Source organism: Lissotriton helveticus, chromosome 9 (genome assembly GCF_964261635.1).
Source record: "Lissotriton helveticus chromosome 9, aLisHel1.1, whole genome shotgun sequence".
Taxonomy (NCBI): Eukaryota; Metazoa; Chordata; class Amphibia; order Caudata; family Salamandridae; genus Lissotriton; species Lissotriton helveticus.
In genome coordinates this window covers 907,711,029-907,734,113 of record NC_136070.1, presented here as the reverse complement: position 1 = coordinate 907,734,113, position 23,085 = coordinate 907,711,029, and the positions used below count along the sequence as shown (strand labels likewise).

Here is a 23,085-nt window from a genome sequence, read left to right as displayed (position 1 = left end):
CACTGATATTTTTCCAGTGGATGTGTAATCTGTAAGGGTACAAGAAGAAGTGTCTTTCTCTCATTGTGTTACATTAGTTTTTCTGAGCACTTACTTGCATCCCACCTTCCACTCAGCTGCCTAGTTGTCTCTACTGTGACTATGTTTGGTCAATTCTTTTGATAGGAAAAATAAATGTTGCTCTCTGTGTGCACCAGAATATAGTTTGTGGTATAGGATGGTCTGGCAGGAGATCAGAGGTTTCTTATTGGAGTTGGGCTGGACATGGGTTGTAATCCGATGGTTTCTTGTGAAGGGATGCTCTGCCATGTCCATTCTTGTGTGTGATTCTTGTTGCTTCCTGGGAGTTTTGTCTGTTTAAATATGTTGAATGTGAAATGTTCGAATCAAGTTTCATGGATTAGCGTCATTCGTTATTGAGTCATCCCAGCTAATTTAGATGGGGGATTTATGTCACCCATCTGAGTCATTGGTTTAAGGTGTTGCTGGTTCCACAATTTTGCTTGCAGATAGCCGTGGTACACCTAGTGAGGACCAATGTGCATGGTGAGCCCAAAAAAAGATTTTTATATTTGTATTAATATTTTAGTAAACTTTTTCTAATTACTAGTTGCTTGACAATAGAATGGTGAGTCAAAATGTGCTATAGGTGCATTATCTTCAACTTTAAACAGCTGTCTCATATTGCAATTAAAGCTCCATTATTTTGTGAAACATTGCAAATTAATCGTAGTACGTTAGACTATCTCATAAATAATGCTAAATCTTCAGGCTAGCTGTGTCGAACACCAAGAGATCATTTAATAGAGCCTGCCACGTCGCAAAGGCGAAGCAAATAAATGTCCAATCCATGTTTGCAAATAAACAAATGCTAACTAATTAAGGAATGAAGTAAACAGATGTCAGGCTAATGGCTGTAAACTTGTGCTTCACCTCTGAACCCGGAAGTCATTAGTATAAAAAGGCCCTGCGGGCTGAGCAGGCCCCGGGGATCCAGGGTTGCATGGCCGCCTGCTAAGAAACTGACCTGTGCTCTCTTACTCAGATGAAGAGGATAAGAAGCTGTCGGCGGAAGAGGAGGAAGCCAAGCGGATCGCGGAGATGGGGAAGCCAATCCTGGGCGAGTATTCCAAGATGGAAGTCGTCATTGAGGAGTCCTACGAGTTTAAGGCAATTTGTTTTTCTCTCTCTCTCTAAACTTGTTGGTGGTTTTGCTTCCTCACATGAAGGGGCCTTAGGTGCCATGTCATCTTGAGTTTGGTTGTAGGAATTACATTTTATTTATTTTCTCAACGCATCTTCTGTTATCCTATGTTGATGAGAGCTGTCATTCTGCGCCCTTCTGTGAATGAAAAATTGCAGTCCTTCTTCTATTTTTTCAAAATGTCCCGGTTTTTAGGACTCAAGATCTGGTCACCCTAACTTCCAGGCATTCAGAAGCATCCTTCTGTCACAGGAACTGTGCTTTCCAATGCGCTTCAGGGCCATTAAGGGGCCAAACCAGAACATTTGCTGTGTCATGAAGCACTATACAAACTAGGGGAACATCCTTTACAACGCAACTTTTACCACGCAGTGCCTTTACGACGCCACTATTACAACGCATGTCATTACAACGCATTGCGCTGGGGGGCGCTCTAGGATAGGGAATAGATTTAATTTACTATCCAACACCATCCCTACTATCCACGGGGACTGGAGTTGGAATAGTAAATTAAACTATTCACTATCCAGCACCCCTTAGCGCTATGCGTTGTAACAGCATGCGTTGTAAAAACTGCGATGTAAAGGCATGCGTGGTAAAAGCATGCGTTGTAATGTCATACATCCTACAAACTATAGTACACTACAATATGCCATGCAGGCCAGACAGGTTGGCCTGCAGGAGAATTAATGTCTGATTGCATCATTTCTCTTTTCATTAGCTGTCCCAGCACCACAGTGGCCATTGCACGTTAGAGGAAATCTGGTGGCTTCGGTACATACGTTCCAAAGGGGCACCAACCACTAGGGCATCACTGCTTTGCCATTTCTGCCCCCGATTATGTTTTCTCTATTTTCGGTCTTTTCATATCTTCAGAGGGTTGAAGCTGAGACAGTATGATGCTCAGCAGTAGATAGGGTTTTCTTACTAGCTGAATTGTACGCATGTCACAGGAGACTTTGCTGGCAGTTATTCAGAACCTATAGAAAGGCGGGCCAGTGGTCAGGTAAGGCATATACTGATTTAACAGAGCATTTCCTTACTCTGCGCCCTGGCCATTAGAATTATGCGGCAGAGGAGCACCAGATTATACGCCTGGGTTCTCTAAATTATGTGGAAAGAAATAGGCAATTATATGCCATAGTGCAGCATATTTTGTTTTAAGTATTACTTCATTATTTTGTCATTTCTATCATGGTAATGTGGTCTAGGCAAAGATTTTACCTCTCTAGTACCAGCCTAACAACCAAATACTGAAATAAGCAAATGAAAGAGGCCCAGTTAAGCTTTGCGAAGAGCCCTCCACTGCACACAAACATGTTGCCACTTATTATATGTAACATTTGATCTGTTTAATCTAGAAGCACATGCTTTTTAAATGATCTTATTATGCAGCAGATGATCAATTAAGTGGCAAATGAGGAAAATCCTTAATTATGTGGAAAAAAATGCAGCTGCAGAATCGCATAAATCTAGTGGCCCAGCCTACACCTTATGCATTGTATGAGCATGCATGCTATTTCCAGTCGGTTCAACAGGTTGCATGTTAGTATATCGCGGTTACTAGTATCGACCTACAATATTATTGCAGCCAGTACATTGACCTATCACTACGTTGCAAGGTAAGTGTATATGTACGATTCTTAACTGCACCCATACTTACATTGGGGGGGTAAGTATAAGTGAATTAAATAAAATATGTATCTACTTATATCTAAATGTAGCAGTATGTCAATGACATTATCGGTAGGCCAGTGGCGTAGCGAGCCGTTCTGCAGCCCGTGGCGGTCCCTGAGTTTGCTGCCCGGCAGCCGCATGTGAAAGCGGGGAGTCAGTGCTTAATTTGAGCTGGAGCTTTCCGGTGCTGAGAACCTGCACATAATTGGTTTCCGGTGCTCGGCACCGGCACCTAATTGTCAACACCACACTAAGGGAAGCCTGCCACAAGGTGGCGCTGCTCATGGAATTTACAGATGAGCAGTATAAATGTTGTTTATGAAAACAATATACATACAAAAATTACTAATACCTAAATCCCCAGCCATTCCTTAAGCTTTGGGGACCTGGAACAATCTGAACTGTTGCATTTACATGTGAGAAAGATGGTTAGTAGTTGTTTTGGCAGCAATTACAGGGGCGAAGGGTGGGGCAAGCTGCAGTGGCCTCCTGGCCGGAGCCCTGGCACTTAATATCTTACAAATGAAGCACTGGGGAGGGTGCTGACAATTCCTGAAACGGCCACCTCGCACAGTCGCAGGTAAGAGCAGGGGGGCAGGCCCCACCCCCAAAGTGTGTGCCTCCTGGTGCGCACCTCCCCCCCTACCTCCTTGATACGCCACTGCGGTAGATCTTATATTGCATGCAGTACAGTGACCCCCACCATACACCAAGCAGCACGTGGGTTGTCAGACTGCACCACCCTCTTGCCAAACCGACCTGTACACACAATGTTGAAGCATCAATGTCGGAGAGCCACACAAGTTGCTCCGCGCCCTCCTTTCCTGAGATTAGGGAAGACTGTTCGCTTTCAGAAAGGCTTTTAAATCTACATCCTTTTCTTATCATAATAGCAATTTCACTGTGACTTGTTCCAGAGGCAGGCAACTTGTTCAGCCATAATAGAATAACAGATTGGGGCAGATAAGGACCACGAGGCCCATTTAGCCTGTCTGCTTTACACTATCTACCCTACAAATGCAGCCGTTGCTCGATCTTTTACAGCATTCAACCCTATAACACTATTCGATGACAAATTAAGTGTTTCCTTGCACAGTTTATGCACCTCAAGTTGACACTCCCCAAAGACAAGCATGTTTTCAAGGAACTGTCAGTGCAGGGGAAGTTGTACCCAGAAATTAAAGCCAATTGGTTCTATCCGTTCCTCGCTAACCGCACTGTTTTGTCCGGTTTTGAAGATGGGTGTCAGGTCCAATTCCAGAGCAATGTAATAAATACAAGCACTACTTTAACCTTCCTGTTAGCGAGAGAAATGATCCAGGACCTGTAGGTGTGTGGAACAAAGAGGACTGGATTGGTGGAGATAATTTGTAAAAGACTCCTAACTAGAAGACCCTTTTTGCACGTTTCCGAGTAGCAAGAGGGGTTCTGTCTGGTTTTAAGCTTAATCTTGAGTTATTAATTCTAGGGCAATTAATGTCAGTTTCTTATCTTATTTATTCATTTTTTTTTAAATCTCCGACCATTTTTGGGTGAAGTGTGATACAGGATCTTGCTCTCTGATTTTATCCTTTAATTTTCTGGGGAGAACCCACCCGGACGCTGCTGCGTTCTTTTTTTATTTTTTTACTGTGAGTGTGTACATCACTTGCATGTGAGAAGGGTGCATGAGGAGCGCATATGACACATGTGACTGTGGCCACACTAGGTTCCATTTTGATTTGACTATTCGGTTATCATACCTAAGATGGAGGATTGGATGGAGGCCCCCAGACAGCAGATGTTTTCCACCCTAAACTATCCAGGGATCCTTTGTGCTGAGACAGACAGAGGATTGCTAAAGAAGGACAGAGAGTCCTTTTAATGCAAGGGAGTTTGCCCTGCCCCTTCTGGGCCCATTCTTCTCTGGGAGTAGCTACCCCAACAGGTTAACAGGTAGTTAATGGGGCAATCATAATTGCATTTTAACTCTTGTTCTGAATTGCTCCTGTGAGGTGGCTCCCAGCTCTTCTCTGTCTTCTGCTCACTGTTGTGACAAAGCCCATAGCTGGACTACTCTGTGGAAATGGAAAAAGAGCAGAACTGCTCAGAACTGGTCACTGAACTGATAAGGTGCTGGAATACAGAAGAACTGTCTGCAACTTGTGCATATAGATGGGACAGAAAATACAGTCAGTGTGCCAAATGTTCTTGAACAGAAACATGGGGTTCCACACCAGTGGTTACAGGGAGATTCCTTTAATCTCCAGGGTTGGGGCACTGACCACCAACTACTCTAGCCAAATTGTAGACTATAAACCTGGAAAAACTCAACTAGTCTTACAGGCGGGGATTCCCAGACCCTAATTTGAGCAAGGGAGCAGATTGACTGCTCAGGGTGGGCATGGGCGTTGACTTTGCCCAAAGAAGGGTCTACTCTGAAAGAGAAGGGCTACGAAGAAGCCCAGGTGAGTCAAACAGAGAACACTGATGCAGCTTGGGATAAGTGTCAATCAGTGTCCAAAATGCTGGAGGACTATTACATCCTATCCAAAATTGAGCCCCGAAGAGCCAACAAGTGCCAATAGAAGATTGATGCTGTTGAAGAAAACTGCACCTGTACAACATGGTCACTGCTGCAACCCAGGGTGGACACCAAACTTGTTCAAGTGGGGGTTTTGTAAATGGGCACGAGGATGACTCAAGCGGTAAGATGTAAAAAGAACAATTGATGGACAGAATGCAGAACAATGTCATACATTCACCCCTGTACAGAGATCTGGGCCTAAATCCTTCATTTTCTGCTCACCATGCCATTCCAGTATGGACCCAACCTTATGCAAATCAGTCTTGACCACAACCACAAGCAGCATGACCTCAGTCTAACCTCATTTCCAGTGGTGCTGGTGCTGTGACCACTTACCTGAAGCTGTGGGTGCCAGCCCTCGTAACTTTGGATGCAACCAGGCAGCCGGTCTGGATCAAGGTTATCAACACCCCCACCCTGGGGGCAGTGCAGAGCACACACCACCTGCATCATGTCTACTGAAGCTGACAGCGACATTTGCATGCTCAGCCTGCTGTGAAAGGACGCCACAAATGAATTGCCGAGGACATGGAGGTCAGGAGGCATTGCACCCAAGATGGACATAGAGAGTATGCATCTATTTCTTGGGTTGAGCCCTTGCTCTTGAGGGGCAGAGAGAACTTCAATTCCATAACTACCCCCAACAGTCCCTCTCTATCTACATGGACTTTCGTAAAGCCTTAAAAACTCACCTCTTTTCCTTAGCCCTTCCTCTGCAATAATCTCCCGGTTCTTCTTCCTTCATATGTCAAGTCACAGCGCCAAGAAACCGCTAGGTGTTAGTGCGCTCTATAAATTTTTTCCAACTTCAACTTTTTTCCAACTTCAACAGTCCCACAGAGTTACCCACATAAAGCTATGAGCCAACACACATTACTACAATAGGATGTCCCCAGTGTACAGAGGGTACTCATTCCATTATTAGCCTTAATGAAAGCCCTCTGTTTGTTTTATACAACATTTTCCATTGTGTGTGTTAGCATTAAAGTACTTTTCTTTTCAAAACAAACATACTGGCTGGACCTTGAGTTATCAATTGTTACCTAAGTTCTGAATCCCTATCTCCATACTACCTCCTTGAGTATGCCTTAGACCTCTCAACTTGGGTACCCTGAGGGTCAAATGCTAAGGAGGAGTGCTCTGTGCTCAGTTTTGGGCTCAACAGTAAGGTTAAGCCCCAAGACACCAGCGATAAAAGGATCTGAATATTACAGTCTGAGCGCAGTAACCTCTGACTGCCCTGGGACTCCTGAAAAAGATCCCATTCATGTTACTGTTTTTCCTTTCATCCATCACATTTTGATTCTTTTATAGTGGAACATCGCCTGTTCCCTCATGTATCTCCTCTTTAACTTATTGCATGCCTTTCTTTTTTATGTGAATAGTTATTACTGTACCCCACATTCCTTTAAGTTAAACCCTCCTTTACCACTACCCTTATTTATTTTAAACAACATGTTATTATTTTCATATAACAAAAACCAAGAACATTTGTTGCCAGGACTTCATACTTCAGAAACTGAGAATGTTCTATGCACTGTGGTAGTACAGGACATCAGAAACATACTAAGGTCTATGTTAACTAATATAGAGAAAAACAGGTTAAAAATGCATACACATCTTTAAAACTTGTTCAAACCAAATGCATACCTATTAAAACAAGTCAATAACAAACAACTACACCCAATCCCCCCACCTACAGTTACCCCAAACCAAACTGACAGAATTTTAGTTCCCCTCCCACCCAAGCCTCTTCACTAAAATCAGTTACTTCCACCTTCTGAAGTCTCCTGCAAAATCCAGGAGCCGTCAGATCTACCACTACCCTTTACACTTTTTATTTATCTATACTCTTCCCATGCCTTTCTCGTTAAATATTTCTACCACCATTTTTTGCCATTTTAATTTAAATACCCTGATATTTTTGTATCCTGAGGGAAGTAAACTGAGGAAAACACACTTTACCACGGGAGAGAATGCACCAAGACCGTGAGACAAGGAGAACTGTTAGTGGCTGAACCGAAGTTTACTGTAGTCCCTGGCACTGACCTCTGGGACGATGTTAAGAGATTCTTCATCCTGTGCTTTGGTTAATTTAGCATCCTGTCCCTTGAGTCAATGCATTACTAAGCTAAATATAATTTCTTGGCCAGTTTGTCTCCGCGCTGCTCAGACCCACATGTTCCATGGGATTTCGACAAGTAGTCTACCGTACTGTGGGGCTTATTTATTAGCCCTTGCGTCACTTTTGGTCCGCCGGACGCCAGTGCGTCACTTTTTGTGACGCACCAGCAGGGTAATAAATGCACCATATTGCGTCATATTTACAAAGTGACTCATCTAGGTAGAAGCGTCACTTTGTAAACCCCTGCGCCACATTATACCTGCACCAGGTATAATATATGCAGGGTGGGCATTCTAACGCAAGTAAGCCTCGTAGAAGTGATGCAGTGAAATCTATGAGATTCCACTGCGCCACTTCTAGGACATAAATGAGTTAATATCTTACGCCTGCCCCAAAGCAGGTATAAGGTATAAGACTGACACAGGCCCTTTCACACGAGGCTTGCCCCATGTGAAAAGACACATTGCTGGAGTTGCATCACTTTTATGACGCACTCCAGCAATGCGTCACTTTTGCGCCTACAGATACATCAGAAATACTGATGTATCTGTAACTCCTTGCGACATGATGCGTCATACTGTAAATATGATGCATCCAGCATGTTGCAAGGCGGGCGCAATGAAAAGTGACGCATCGCTGTTTTCCCGCAGCAATGCATCACTTTTCATAAATGAGGCAATAAGTTCCCTTTTTACTCTGCTACAGTTAACCAAACCCGATAAAATGGACTCTTTCCTCCAGCTATATTACAATTTGAGATTGTGCAAAATCATTAAAGGGCATACTTACTAATGTTTCACGCAACTCAGGGCAGCAAGCAAAGTTGCCATGCTGCCTTGTTTGAAATGGAGAGAACAAAAATGTGCAGTATCTACTAGGATATGGCATACTTCTGCTTCCGCCTAGCGCTGGTGCACTGTTCGCTGCCTAGGGCCGACTCATGCACCCTTGCGACAACCTGCAAGGGTGAATGCATTACAGCTAGGATTGTTTTTGTGCAAATACAATCCTAAAAGGCATATTCCTCTTTATACGCAGCATGTGGAAAGAAGAAATCACAAGGCGAAATAAACATATTTACATCATTGTCGAGGTGGCATACCATTTTGGCACAATCTCAGGTTGACCAGTTCCATGCTCCACCCAAGGAATGCCTTTGACTAATGAAATGTAATGCAACGCAGCACAAGGCACTGTGTTGCTTTACTTTTCTTTACAAAGCCAAGCAAGGCAGCACATAACATCCCTTGTGTGGCCTTGGAAATCGTACTGAAGCCTTTGTGTTGTCCTTGCGTTGCTTGTGCTATGCAAAGGGTTAGTAATTCGGGACCTAAATCTCAAGCTGGAATCTGATTGATGACTTAACTCTCCAAGTTGACATCTGTTGCGATCCACAGGTCATGAATTTGATTTTCAGCATGACTAAGCCAACCTTCCCCGATGTGAAGTTTTTAAATTTAGCAATAATAAATTGGATAATTCTAACACCTGTTAATTTGCACTCCTAAAAATGGCAGCTGTGCAATAAAAAAAAGATATATATTTATTTTTATCATTTTTTTTCACTCCCAATGTGGCTGCATTTCTACCAGTAAAATGCAGGATTTAAGTGGTATGTTGAACGTGTTTTTTTTTATTTGGGTCTTTGTTATATTACAAAGATTTCCATTTTTTATTTACGTGCATTTAACAAATGCTATCATGTTTGGCCCATTTCACGACATGTCTCTTTTTTAAAAAAAGTATTTTCCTTCGTTGCAGCGTGGAAAAGTCAGAAAGCGTCCACATGTAATCCACTTCCATTTCTTCGAGCCACATCATGCATGCAGCGGCGAAATGTATGTGTTCCCTTACTATTTATGCATTTACGAGTTTCAGGTTACTATATAGGAGTGTTACTAGGAGTGGGCATAAGGCAGCAACCAGGGCCAAGCAATGTGAATGCCTACAACATTGTAGCATCAGGTTATCCACCAAACGTCTGACATGCATTCTGTCCTCTGTGGAGTTCTGCAGGATTCATTCTTGAGATAATTTTTTTCATTCTTAAGACTCACATTATCCAACGTACATGCAGAGATGTTTTAAGGCATGGGCAAAGTGGGCTCTGGCCCAGGGCCCCAGCCTTCAGGGCCCCCTGATGGAGCTAGCTCTGTTCTACAGAGTCTTGCCCTGATGACCATCAAAAATTCTTCAACAGATTGCTTTAAATACTGTTTCCTTTAATTTATTTTTAATGTGGGTGATGTGTGAAAGTCGATTAAAGACATTTTGCAGAGAAATTTTGGGGCCGATTTACAAGCCCCTTGCTCCACTTTTGCGTCACTTTTAACATGGGAAAAATTACGCAAAAGTGGCGCAAGGAGCTTGTAAATCTGCCCCTTTGTGTTTATGTTTCATGCAACATCAATAAAAAAGATTTTATTAGATCAAAACAGGACATTAAATATGAGAAATGCGAGGGCGTCACAGAGATTTTTTGCAGTAATATTAGTGAAGTGCTGCTGGGTTACAATATTGAAAACACATCTCACTATCCCATAATATTACATGTAACATATTTAGAATTAGGAGTAGTGCGCCTGTCTGGGAGCGGGCCAAAGAGGGCATGAAATAGCTGAAATTGGATCATAAATTGAAAGCTGTTCCAAAAAGGGGCCCCCAAAATCCTTAGTATGCCCCTGCGTACATGTGGCTACTGTCGTGGGGTTGATTAAGGAATATCATCTTTCTTGCATGGTGTTAAAAAGACTTAGTAACACCAGATAAGTTCCAAAGTAGGCGTTAATGGTAAAAACATCACCAACAGCTCTCAGCAACTCTGCCAGCTCCTCCAGGCTCTAAGACTCATCTGAGCATAGAACCAGAGGGGGAAGAAAAGAATGTACACAAAAAAGGAATGGCAGAATGTCATAGTGTCATAGAACAAACCAAAGGAGAGAAGGAAAAGTACATTACAACACATGTGTTATGCAAATGATGCTGAAATCGTTCTTAGGCTGAATGGCAACAACTAGGTGGCTCGTGTAGACTTCCATTCTGGTGGCAGACTGGATGGCAAAGAATTGTCAGAAGCTGAATTCAGAAAAACGATGTTGATTGGCGGCTCTCTGCATGTATGGTGCTACAATTTGAGGCTGGACTCTCTAGACACCTAGCCAGGGCTGTGAAGAATGTTAACATTCTGAGGATGGGTTTTAGTGAAAAACACAGGTAACCAAGGTCACCTCATCCTGTTTTTATGATCTAAACATTCTCTCTTAACTACCGGATAAAACTCATTACCCCATTTGCACAATGTGAAAGGTCCTAGGCAGGATTATGCAAATCCTCTGTAATTAGGCCTTCCGGCTAATACCATTCAGCATCTGCAGCAGGTTTCAGAACGCTGCAGCTCAGCTCTTCCTTAAAACCCCTAGACAAGAGCCCATTTCACTACATTCCTCTATACTTCACTTGTTCCCTGTATACAAATGAATTATTTTTAAGAGTTTCTGCATCTGTTTTAAGTCCTTACATGGTTCTGGCCCACTGTTTATCCGCCAGCTGTTTTCGTGGTATATCCTTGCAACGGCCTTAAAATATTGCTCTGTTTTTCTCCGATCTAGAACACCAGGAAAGATCTTCATGGTGCCAGATCCTAAGGGGCAGATTTACAAGCCCCTTGCGACATTTTTGCGCCGACGTTGCGTCACTTTTGTGACGCAGCAGTAGAGTAAACAATGCGGCCAATTTACAACGTGACGCATCTAGGGAGATGCGTCATGTTGTAAAGCCCTGCGCCACATTATACCTGCGTCAGGTATAATGTATGCAGGGTGGGCGTTCCCACGCAGGAAAGTCTTGTAGAAGTGATGCAGTAAAATTAACAAGATTTCACTGCACCACTTATAGGATGCCACTGCGTCAAAACCTTACGCCTGCTTGAAGCAGACGTAAGAAGTGACGCAGTACAATAAGTATAGGCCTCAACATGCATTGCTGGAGTTGGGTCATGCTTGTGACATGACTCAAGCAATGTGTGACTTTTGGACCAAAAGATGCGTCAGAAGTTCTGACACATCTGTCAATCCTTGCACCATATGAGGCGCCATAAATACATTGCATCCATGGTAGCGAAGGGTATCGCAGGCTGGCGCAGGGAAACTGACGTAGCTCTACAGATGCACCAGTTTCCTGTAAATCTGCCCCTTAGTGTTTTTAGTAGCATCAGTGCTTAATTTGTAAAAAATCGAAGTGCCAGGACCCTCATCAGGAGGTCACATTGTCTGCACTGTTCATTGCCCCTGTCAGTGCTGCCAACTATAGTAACAACACATCTACTAACCGTCCCATTCTAACAGTTGTGACAATTCTGACTTTTCCAGATCCCAAAGCTATAAGAATGACTTTGTCAGCAAGTATTATTCATTTTTAAAGCATATTGAATTATTATTACAACTAATGTCTTAGTTAGACAAATAGTCCATCAAGTGTCAGACTCTCGAGTGTCAGTGTTGACAATTAAGTGGCGGTGCCAAGCACCGGAAACCACTGGCTCAAATTAAACACTGAAATGCATGGAACCAACTACATTTTGAAACAAGAGGTATTTCAGACTTTCTGATCTTCAGAAAACAACTGAAACACACATAATAGGGTTGCGTTTTGCAAGTATGTAGGACAGAAGACCACCTGCTTAACACTGCTGGACAGGCAGTACTAGGCACCATCACAAAAATGTTCAACCTCTAGCAGTGCAAGCGAATCGTTTATTGCATACATGACTGTTTAGTTCAATCGCTCCAGTTAGGAAAACTAGTTTGGCAGGAATATGGTACATTGTAGTTCGCAGGTCCAAACTATTGTGAACAATTAAATAGATTATAAAAAATATAAAAAATCTGATGAAGTGGAGCATCTCTATTTTGGAGCACGTTTATAAATAATGCAGTGTGTGGGGAAGGTTCAGGGATTGGTGTTGCAAGCCTATGAAATGGCTACCGGGCAGGTGACTGTTGTCATGCCTTGTAGCCAAGATCAATTTGCGTTCTACCTATTGCTCACAGCATCTAACTCCATAACTGACTAAACTTAATAGTCAGAAGAGTGCATGAGGGGACGATCATGTTAGAAAAGAGACATAGTTAACTAACCTTGAATAAGTACTCTAGAATCTTTGCTACCCTTTTAGGTCATTCTAGACCAGGCTTCTCCAAGAGTAGCTCACGAGCTACTGGCAGTGGCGGCTCCTCCGCTAAGGCGGAGGAGCATCGCCCTCTTCTTTTTTGCAGTGAAACAAAGGGAAAATAAACTGATAATAACTTGCATAATTATCCTTTTCTTTTCTCCGACTTCCGCAGCTTTGTGTGAGGGGGCGGGGGCAGGGGAGGAGTGGTAGCACCCTCCTAAGTGTGCGATGACTGCTTGGCCGGCCCTGTTGGGCCGCCCAAAGCAGACTTGCGCACTTCGCATGTTCCCCATGCAGGCTGCATTACAGCCTACATGGAGGACATGCCCAGGCCACCAGTCGGCGCCTGAGTGCCAAAACACGACGCTCAGACCAATCACAACACTGCTACGGCAGCGTTGTGATTGGCTGACTGGGAGCCTGGGTGTGCTTCCTGTTGAGGCCGAGCGAGGGAGGACTACGGAGCAGAAACGTGACTAGGAAGAAGCCAGAAGGTACGTTTTTATTTTTTATTTTATTTTTTATACTTGCTTCCCCCTGCGTCCTCCCCCCTCCCTTCCCACCCCCTACCTCCGATCCATATCGGCTGCTGCTGGATACTGGTAGCTCTCCAGCTACCTGTAAGTAGCTCTCCTCCATGTAGGTGAATCAATATACCTGTACTAAAAATTGAGAGTGTATATTTTTGACGAAAATATTTTAATTATCAGAACTCATGAGCTGGAGTTTGGAGAAAAATGGCTGAATTTCCAAAAGATATTAATATTGGATATTTGAGTGATAAATCATGTGGCAGTGGGGAGACTTTCTGCAAATGTTATCACCTTGATGCCAGAGGCCTTGGTGCTATCCCTGTTATGTATTATATTACCCATGTAGAAGCACATCATACTGGCGAAGCCTTTCTTACATTATGGTTGGCAACCACCACACATGATGAACTGAGGTGATTACTGCTGGTAGTAATATTGCATATGGATCCCATTCATATAATTTTGTCATACATGATCACTATTACAACACTAATATTAATAGTAGCTCTCAAGGAGTTTCATTTAATATAAGTATCTTTAACTGGCTGCTCGAGATTCTCCTTTGCTTATAAGCAACAAACCCCAAAATCGGCCATGTGTTTAAAAAAGCATAAGGAAAAGGTTCTTGACAAACAGGGAATTTTCCTCCTTGCCCATCAGGAAAAGTTACACATTTTTCTTCTGGGGTCCTCCAGGTGTTGTATGGTGGTTCTGAGAAGGAAAAATGAGTGGCCGCAGCCCTACTCTCAGTGGGGTAGGGCAATCGCACTGTGACCTGAAGACCCATTGGAGGTTGGACAGCCAGAGGAAATTGAAGTTGGGCAGAGAAAGTGGAAGCTCTGCAGGCAGAAACCCTGCGATTTCTGCCTGGAGAGCCGGACAACCAAGGCTTTGGTGTGCTCTCCTCCTGCTAAACTGTAAATAAGCTTTAAAGTGGGTTGACCCATGCACAAGGCCTTCTGGAGAAATTATCTAATGTTGCTTTGAAAGCTGCCCCACCATGCACTAAAAAGGACCCTATGTTCCACAGCAAAGTTTCAGGTGGCAAAATAATGAAGTAAAACCCAGACCCCTTACCCCCAAATGCAATATCTCAGACCCATCTAAGATTCCACCCAAAAAGCTTGCACTTTAGCAGACTCTGAAAAAAATGTCTGTCTAAACTTATATGGATGCCAATTTCCGTGCAAACCAGTGATCTAGTAATGTGAGATAAAGCCACAAAAACGTATTCAGTCTGCTCTTCCTTTCTTATACCTCCCCTCCCCACTGTGAGCCACCAATTGCCCCACTTTAGCACAGGTATGGCGGTTCTCAATGCAGCATTCTCCTCCTGATTTGCCACCTTAGATTACAGTTGCTATTCAGGACTCTGTATGCCTGATCAAAATGGAGCCACACTCCCAACGTGTGTGTCCAAATGTAGCAGAATGTTCTGAAGTGGTTACAAGCCGACATTTATGGCATTATAGAAAGTAACTGATGAACATTTAAAAAATACCATCCAATTAGGTTTTGTTGGATGCCTAAGTGGAAAATTTTTCCATTCGGTGGAACACAGTGATGATTTGATAAGCCACACTACAGCACAGAGTTTAATGCTGTGAAAACCTGCGACTCACTTTTGAGGTCTGCGTGTGTGATGTGACCATTTGGAATTCGATCGATTAGTAGCAGTATAACCAAAGTGCAACGTTTATTTACCGATTAGCGCTGGATGAAGAAGGGAATCCTTCATGCACAAACATGCAAAGCTACAGCCTAGGTACTGGCACTGTACAGTTATCTCACATACACTGAATAGGTACATTGTGTACTTTGGAACACAAGCTTCCCTCTTACACAGAATGGTTGCAGAGGTAGTCTATGCTTCCCTCTCCATATATCATATGAAGAGCACACTTCTTAGGATATACTTCTCTGACACAGAGGGTTCAACACAGATAGTAGTTGTAGATTCCTCCCTAATGTATGTATATATTTATTTATTTGCAGAGTTTTATATAGCGTGAACATGACCCATCAGGGTATCAGAGATCATAGTTACAAAGAAAAAAATGCATGAAGGGAAGAGAGGGAGAAATGCAAACAATAACAAACAAATACAGAAAGTCACAGTGGCTTGGTAGATCTATGATCCAAAGGAGTCCACATGTAAATGATTAATCACAGTGATAGAGAATCACTAGTAAATCAGTATTATTAGTGGAGGAGACCATTTAGCATAAGATTTTTTACTTCTGTTTTGGAGAATGAAGAGGAGGGGTTTGTCCTTGTTTCTGGTGAAAGTAAGTTCCACATTCTTGGGGAAAGGCCAGAGAAGGAGTGGTTGTAAGTCTTCTTTTTATTGAACTTCTGTGATTTCAGCAGTTGGGAATTAGAACTTCTTGAGGAACGACTACCCCCAGATAGTTTATGTTTTTGGTTGGTAGACAGGTGTGTTGTAGTGCAGGGCCTTATGAGTCATGCAAGCTATCTTCAACTATATTCTAGCTTTAAATGGAAGCCAATTTGTATGGTTGAGGTACGGGGTGATGTTGAATTTCTTGGATCCACTGATGAGTCTAGCAGCTGAGTTCAGTGTAGCCCCCAGGGCCAGACTGGCTAACGGGCGTTTTGGTGTGTTGCCAAGCTGGGGGCTGATTTCGTTGATGGGAACGTGCGTGTGCTTAAAACCATTTGTTTTGCTTTAGTACACGCAGGTCTCCATCAACGAAATCAGCCCCCACCACAGTGAAATGAGCCCCCAGCTTGGCAGCACACCAAAACTCCTGGTAGCCAGTCCGGCCCTGGTAGCCCCTATAGGGGCCAACCTTACTTTGGGCAGACCTGTGAGTGTAGTACTCCCGAAATCTAAGCAGGAGATGACCTAGGATTAGAATTCAGGCTACAAGTCATCTGGGGGCAGGAAAGGTGTTATTTTCCTCAGTATAGTTAGCTGGAAATTGGCTCCCCTGGCGGTGGCACTGATACAAGCTTGCATATTCAAACATTTGCCCAATGTAATACCAAGTGATCTAGTGGAGCCAATCACAAGTGGGGTGCAGTTGAGAGCAGTGAGTTGTTTGCGCCACTCTTCTTTGAGGGCAGAGTGATTGTAAGCGGCAAACAGGAGGAATTCGGTTTTGAGCATCTTAAGCATGAGGTGATTGTGGGTCAACCATTGTTGAGTTTTCAGTGGGGTACAGTTGAGCAGTTTAATGTCTTCATGTGAGGAAATTTTCAAATATAGTTGTAGATCATTGGCTTATATATGGTAGTGGATGTTTGAGAGCTTGGGAAGTTCAGTAAGAGGTTCCATAAGCAAGTTGAAAAGGGTGGGTGAGATCATGGAACCTTGAGGAACACAAAACGTGACTGGTGTGGTGCCAGATAGGTTTTGATTTACTTTGATTCTCTGTGATCTATTGTGAAGGAATGAGGCAAATCACTTTAATAGGGGACTAGATAGTGCTATTCTCTTCTCCAGAAGGTGAATCATATTGTCGTGTTTTACCATATGGAAGACAGCGGAGAGATTAAGTAGAATAAGCAGGCAGGGCTTGTTCGTGTCTATCATTCTCAAGGTGTCATCAACATGTGTTAAAGCTGTTTTAGTGCTATGACTGGTTCAGACTCTAGATTGATGTTGATCAAAGTGTTAAAATTGCTCAAAGAGGTTGCAGAGTTATAGGTGTACGTATTTCTCTAATAACTTAGCTAGTGTTGGTATGTTGCTGATTGGCGGTAATTGGTGAGGTCAGATAGGTCCGCATTTGGGATTATTGGAATGGGGTGACCTAGCAATCTTGAAACATGCCCTGAACAACAGATGCATTGACAATCTTGGTCCAACGAGGAAGGGCTAAGCTGCAGGGCCGGGCTGGGAACCACAACCGGCCCTGGCAAAGTGCTCGGCCGCCCCCTCCCCCCCTCCCCACTCGGGGGAGGGTTGGAGGTGCCGCCGAGCTCTTTGCCAGGGCCGGTTTTCGGCCGAAGTTGGTACAGGGCCGATTTTGCAGCTATGCTGCAAAAAGGGCCCTGTAACAAAAACGGCCCCCAGGGGCCAAAAATCGGCCCCCATCCGTGCGGCGCACCAGGGAATTGCCCGGTGCCCGCTATGGCCAGTCCGGCCCTGCTAAGCTGTTTTAAGAGATTGGTGGGCAGAAGATCAATGAAATGATTGGAGGGTTGTATTGTAGCTAGTATTTTGAGTATAGCTGCTACATCCAGGATTTTGAAGGCACTCCATGTGGCATTGTTTTTAGTTTTGTAGCCATCGGGAAAGGTACTATCCTGGTGCTAGGCAGGTAGGAGCCTAGGCTGGGTATGTGTTAGTAGAAGCTGTGAATCACTGTGCAGATCAGTTTCAATGCTCCTTTTCTTGCCAATGAAATAGGAGGAGAAATCCTCGCTACTTGGCAATGATCCAATGTCAGCCAAATGTAGGTTAGAATTGCATACAGTTTGTTCTTTGATGATTTTGAAGAGTTTGCCAGGTCTATTTTTTTGCATTGTCTAGCTGTTCCCTAAAATATTTTGCTTTGGATGTGTTTATTGTCGGAACTTCTTGCCAACCTCAGGTGCGTGAAGTGTGAGGTGGAGGTTGAGCTTCTCTCCGATCTTTTCGCAAGCCTTAAGGTCCATCTCTCCTTGTTGGGTCTGTCATTGAACCAGGGTTTGGAGCGTTGGCAAGGTGTTCTATTTAGCTGCTTAGGAGCGCTCATATCCAAGGTGTCTGTTATGGATTGTGTGTAGTACTCAGTAAAATCATTAACATTTGTCATTTTAGTTGGAGGCAGCATAATGTTTTTATAAGTAGAGGTTAGATCATAAAGGGTAATATTTCTAGAGTTTCTAAACCATTGTCTGGGTTTAGGAGGTTGACCTTTCCTGGTCAACACCTTCTAAAGGGTTACAAAGGAGAATAAGTAGTGGTCTGACCAGTCACAGGGGTATGGATTCAAGCTGGATGGGGTTGTCTTTAGATGTGATTAGATCAAGGGTGGAGCTTTGAATGTGTTGGGATATTACAAACCTGAGTAGGGTTGAGGTCAGTGAGGAAGGCCTTGAAGGTGTTCAATAAGGGGTCATTAAAGTAATTCCAGTATATATTGAAATCCCCGAAGAAGATATGGTTGGTATGCTTACCAGATTTAGATGAGGTGGTCTCCCTTATTTGCTCAATGAAAGGTAGGTTGTTTACCGGGGATGGGAAATGAGCCCTACTCTAACAGTAATGGTAAGCATCAATGCAAGGACAAACAGAACTGGTACATCATAGTTAATTGTACTGCAAGCTTCCCTCAAACAAATACCACAAGAGCATAACGACAAATAATTATGTGTTCTCCACTGCATAAAACTGTTTCTTACTTACTTGAAATACGCCTTCACACTACTATAGGTTTGCAGTCATGAAATTCTTTTTTGAAACTTTACAACGGTCTATCAAAGTTATGCAGCTTTCGAAAAGTAAAAGGTGGGAACATCACAAAAGGAGTTAGCAGAAAAAGAACTCTGCACGCTGCTAAAGATTACTCCCTCAATATGCTTTGGAGACAGGGTCAGACTGAGATGGAAAATAGGACTGGCCTCCAAAATAAAAGGGTTACCAAATAAAAGGGTTACCCAATGAAATAGGAGGAGAAATCCTCCTACCCATTAGTAAATTAGATAGCTATTTCAGTGTCCATGTTTAAAAACTGCAGCAGTTTTGAACTTGCAAAGACACGCTGAATAAGTGATTTCTTCCAGGTATGTAAGACTACATGGATTGAGCTTGCTACGAGCAATTTTAATTTTAATATCAGTAAAATTAGCAGTAAAATCAGCCCAACAAACCGTAAAGAAGATCCACAAACAGGGAAAAGATCGGCCCACACACTGACCTATCAGACCAGCCCCTCGAGCACTGCCTGGTTGCCCTATAAGCCAGTCCGATCCTGTTGAGAGGTCTGAACAGATCCATGCCTTGGCTCTCAGCTTGTGGTGCCTACTAGGGTTCCTTACTAGAAAGAGAAGTTATCCAATGTGAACTGTGCTAAAATTGACATCTTGTTTCACACAGTTTAAAAAAACCTCTCTGTGTAATAATGACTGTAAACCACTACCAACCAGAATCAGATCTGATCAAAAAGGCACAAGGCAAAATTCTTTACAACACTTTTTATTCCTTTCAGCAGTCTCATCAAGATTACATCTGCATGTATATTGGGCAGAGTCACAGAGCAGATCACATGCATTCCATGTAAAATGTGGAGCTCAAGAGAGAGAGCTTTGTCTCTGGTCCATCCTTTTATATCCATTTGTTCATTGTGTATTTATGTCTGTTCTCCCATTTCCAGAGTACTGTGGATAAGCTGATCAAGAAGACCAACCTGGCTCTAGTGATCGGAACCCATTCCTGGCGGGAGCAGTTCATGGAGGCCATCACAGTCAGTGCAGGTGAGTCAATGACTGTCACCCATTCCATGAGACTTCAGTTTCGTGGACACAGGGGTTGCAGACTGGAGAAGTAGAAAGGTATACACAACAAATACTTGGTGGAGGGTCTCAGGGCGGGTTTAGCGACCAACCAGGTACATGCCCCAAACATTACTATCACAACACGAAATACCTGGGGGTCAAAAACATAAGTCAAACAGAGAGGATCACAACACCAATACTACACCAATAACACCCGTGAGGACATTGTGCGTATTAAGGATGCCGGCCAAATCAAGGCTCAAGAGCATATGGAGAAAATGATTCCCATCAGAAGCCACACTGTACCGCCCTCTTTCTCATCATTTGGGTTCTCCTTACCCAGGAGACAAAAACGGCTGGTCAGATGTTACCGTAGCCGATAAATGTGACAAGTGGGAGGTATATTGTGCAAAGATTAAAGAGGCTCCTGAATAAAGCAGTGTATAGTGATGATAGTGAAAAGTGAAAGGTAGTCGTAAAATTAGGTGAATTGGGTAGAGAAACAGAATTTATTAGTATCTCCCAATCCCTAAGGTTAAAAAGCAAGTGTAAGTGCGGGTTTGAAATAATAACCGTACTTGATAGTGGTCAACATGTTTCTGCATTAAAATAGAACAAAGTTTCCAATGCATTCGTCAGGACCTTTGATGATTAACACTACTGCTTATAATAAATAATGAAAAAATATCACCTGAAAGTCCCAGGTGTGTACTCAACCGTGTACTGTTATTGCGTTGCATCACGCGGTATTGGATCCAAACAGAAAGACAAAGACACAAAGACAAAAAGAAACATGAATGAATCATATTCTCAGGGTTTTTTTGCAATACAAACCCCGTGTGATGGAGACCCATTCACAACTATTCGGACAAAACATTCCAAATTACACTCACCCATAGATGGTTGAGAGGCTTCACCCCACCTGGCTGCAGCTCAGGTTGAAGGAGCACCGCTCTAAAAGTAATATTATTTTGCTTTTAGAGTTGATTAAACACCAATGCGAAAGAATTTAAAAGAAAAGTTTGTTACTCCATCACTATTTTCGCTGCACTCACAGCGAAAATAGTGATGGAGTAACAAAAGCCATATTTGACCTCTGCCTAAACTTTTCTTTTAAATTCTTTCGCATTGGTGTTTAATCAACTCTAAAAGCAAAATAATATTACTTTTAGAGCGGTGCTCCTTCAACCTGAGCTGCAGCCAGGTGGGGTGAAGCCTCTCAACCACCATCTATGGGTGAGTGTAATTTGGAACGTTTTGTCCGAATAGTTGTGAATGGGTCTCCATCACACGGGGTTTGTATTGCAAAAAAACCCTGAGAATATGATTCATTCATGTTTCTTTTTGTCTTTGTGTCTTTGTCTTTCTGTTTGGATCCAATACCGCGTGATGCAACGCAATAACAGTACACGGTTGAGTACACACCTGGGACTTTCAGGTGATATTTTTTCATTATTTATTATAAGCAGTAGTGTTAATCATCAAAGGTCCTGACGAATGCATTGGAAACTTTGTTCTATTTTAATGCAGAAACATGTTGACCACTATCAAGTACGGTTATTATTTCAAACCCGCACTTACACTTGCTTTTTAACCTTAGGGATTGGGAGATACTAATAAATTCTGTTTCTCTACCCAATTCACCTAATTTTACGACTACCTTTCACTTTTCACTATCATCACTATACACTGCTTTATTCAGGAGCCTCTTTAATCTTTGCACAATATACCTCCCACTTGTCACATTTATCGGCTACGGTAACATCTGACCAGCCGTTTTTGTCTCCTGGGTAAGGAGAACCCAAATGATGAGAAAGAGGGCGGTACAGTGTGGCTTCTGATGGGAATCATTTTCTCCATATGCTCTTGAGCCTTGATTTGGCCGGCATCCTTAATACGCACAATGTCCTCACGGGTGTTATTGGTGTAGTATCGGTGTTGTGATCCTCTCTGTTTGACTTATGTTTTTGACCCCCAGGTATTTCGAAGTAGAAAGGTAGACAAATCTGACATAGGTGGACCTGTTGTGGTCGTTTTTGTTCAGGGATGGTGACAGGTCCTCTTTTAGCAAGCACTTCCTTTGCTCCAGTTTTCAAGCTGATAATCTCATTTTCATGTTGGTCAGATGCATTCACCTCCAAAGGAATAAGCATGGTCTCATCTCTCCTGTTTTTTTACGTGTACGAGTCCCCACTCTTAAATCACTGGCCACTCATAGACAAACAGGTAAGTATTGCTTTAGATATATGGTTGATTTCACAGTACACCACAAATATGGCCTTTCTGTAGAATTTGTATGCCTGTGTGTGAGATACGGAGTTAAAGGCTGTGGATAAAGTTGTCATAGAAACATTGTCAGGAAGAGAGTAGTTTCTTTTAAGCAGATGTCTGTGCTGACAACATGGCATACCAGTGAACCATGGAGAGGTTGACCATAATCTAAAATCTAAAAGTCCACAGTTTCTATCTTGGTGGAAGGGACGGTGCATGGCCTGGGTCAAGTAGGTCAGGAATAGGAGTTTCAGAGGTTGCTCCAGTGGTAATTCATCAGTATCTCCATTTAACGCCATGGGCTGGTAAATTTGCATCAAAAGTTGAATGACTTCGAGGCATAAGGAGAAAGCCTGAGCAAAAGAAGGAGGGATGTTGTTGGGTATACTCTTTCTCAGCATAGAAGGTCGAACAAAATAATCTGATCAAACACTAAATGGTGGGAAGGTAATAATTGAAGGAAAGTAGAGACAGGGAAGATCCTTGTGGAAAAATCAAAGAAGGGGCCCTTGGTCTCTGTGTTTGGGAAGGAATGGGGGCCATTTGAATTCTACTGAAGATCAAAGAGGAGATTCAGGAGAGCACTACAGCACAAACCCTACAGCCTAAGGTTTACATGAACAATAAGATGTCAGCCAGTGTTAGCGAGATGCTAATTTGCATGAAGGCACCAACATTGTTCTTGACAATGATTATTCAGCGGCCATGAGTTCCACCGATGAGGCCTCATTATGTCCCTCCGGTTGGGTCAGTCACCTGTCTGATTGCCATGTAATGGTCAGTAAGCATTTAAGAATATTGCAGTTCATGGGGGACTGTGTTCTGATCATTGGATGTGGTCTGGCAGCTTGGAGAGATTTCATTATTTCTCAGTCGGGGACGGTGAGTGACAGTTTGCTCCAGTTGCTTGAGTTAGAAGAGACCCAACGACAGTGGCGCAAACAGACAGTAAAAGGCAGTATAAAAGGGCTGAGCAGGGGATTGTTTTTGAATTGAGAGCTGTGGCCATGAGGGAACACAGAGGGGCATATTTACAAGGGGCTATTGCCACCAGATTGTCACTTTTAGTGAAGTTCTGGTGGCGATATCCCC

General features: G+C 43.1%; 1 protein-coding gene across 1 annotated transcript in view; it reads left to right on the top strand.

Annotated features, from left to right (window-relative positions):
- Window positions 1-23,085, top strand: part of LOC144781982 (sodium/calcium exchanger 2-like) — a 1,191,301-nt gene that overhangs the window by 1,094,881 nt on the left and 73,335 nt on the right. The window contains exons 7-8 of the mRNA XM_078661082.1: window positions 1,046-1,170; window positions 19,602-19,701. Coding sequence (XP_078517208.1) covers window positions 1,046-1,170; window positions 19,602-19,701 — 225 coding nt within the window. The remainder of the gene's footprint in view (window positions 1-1,045; window positions 1,171-19,601; window positions 19,702-23,085) is intronic.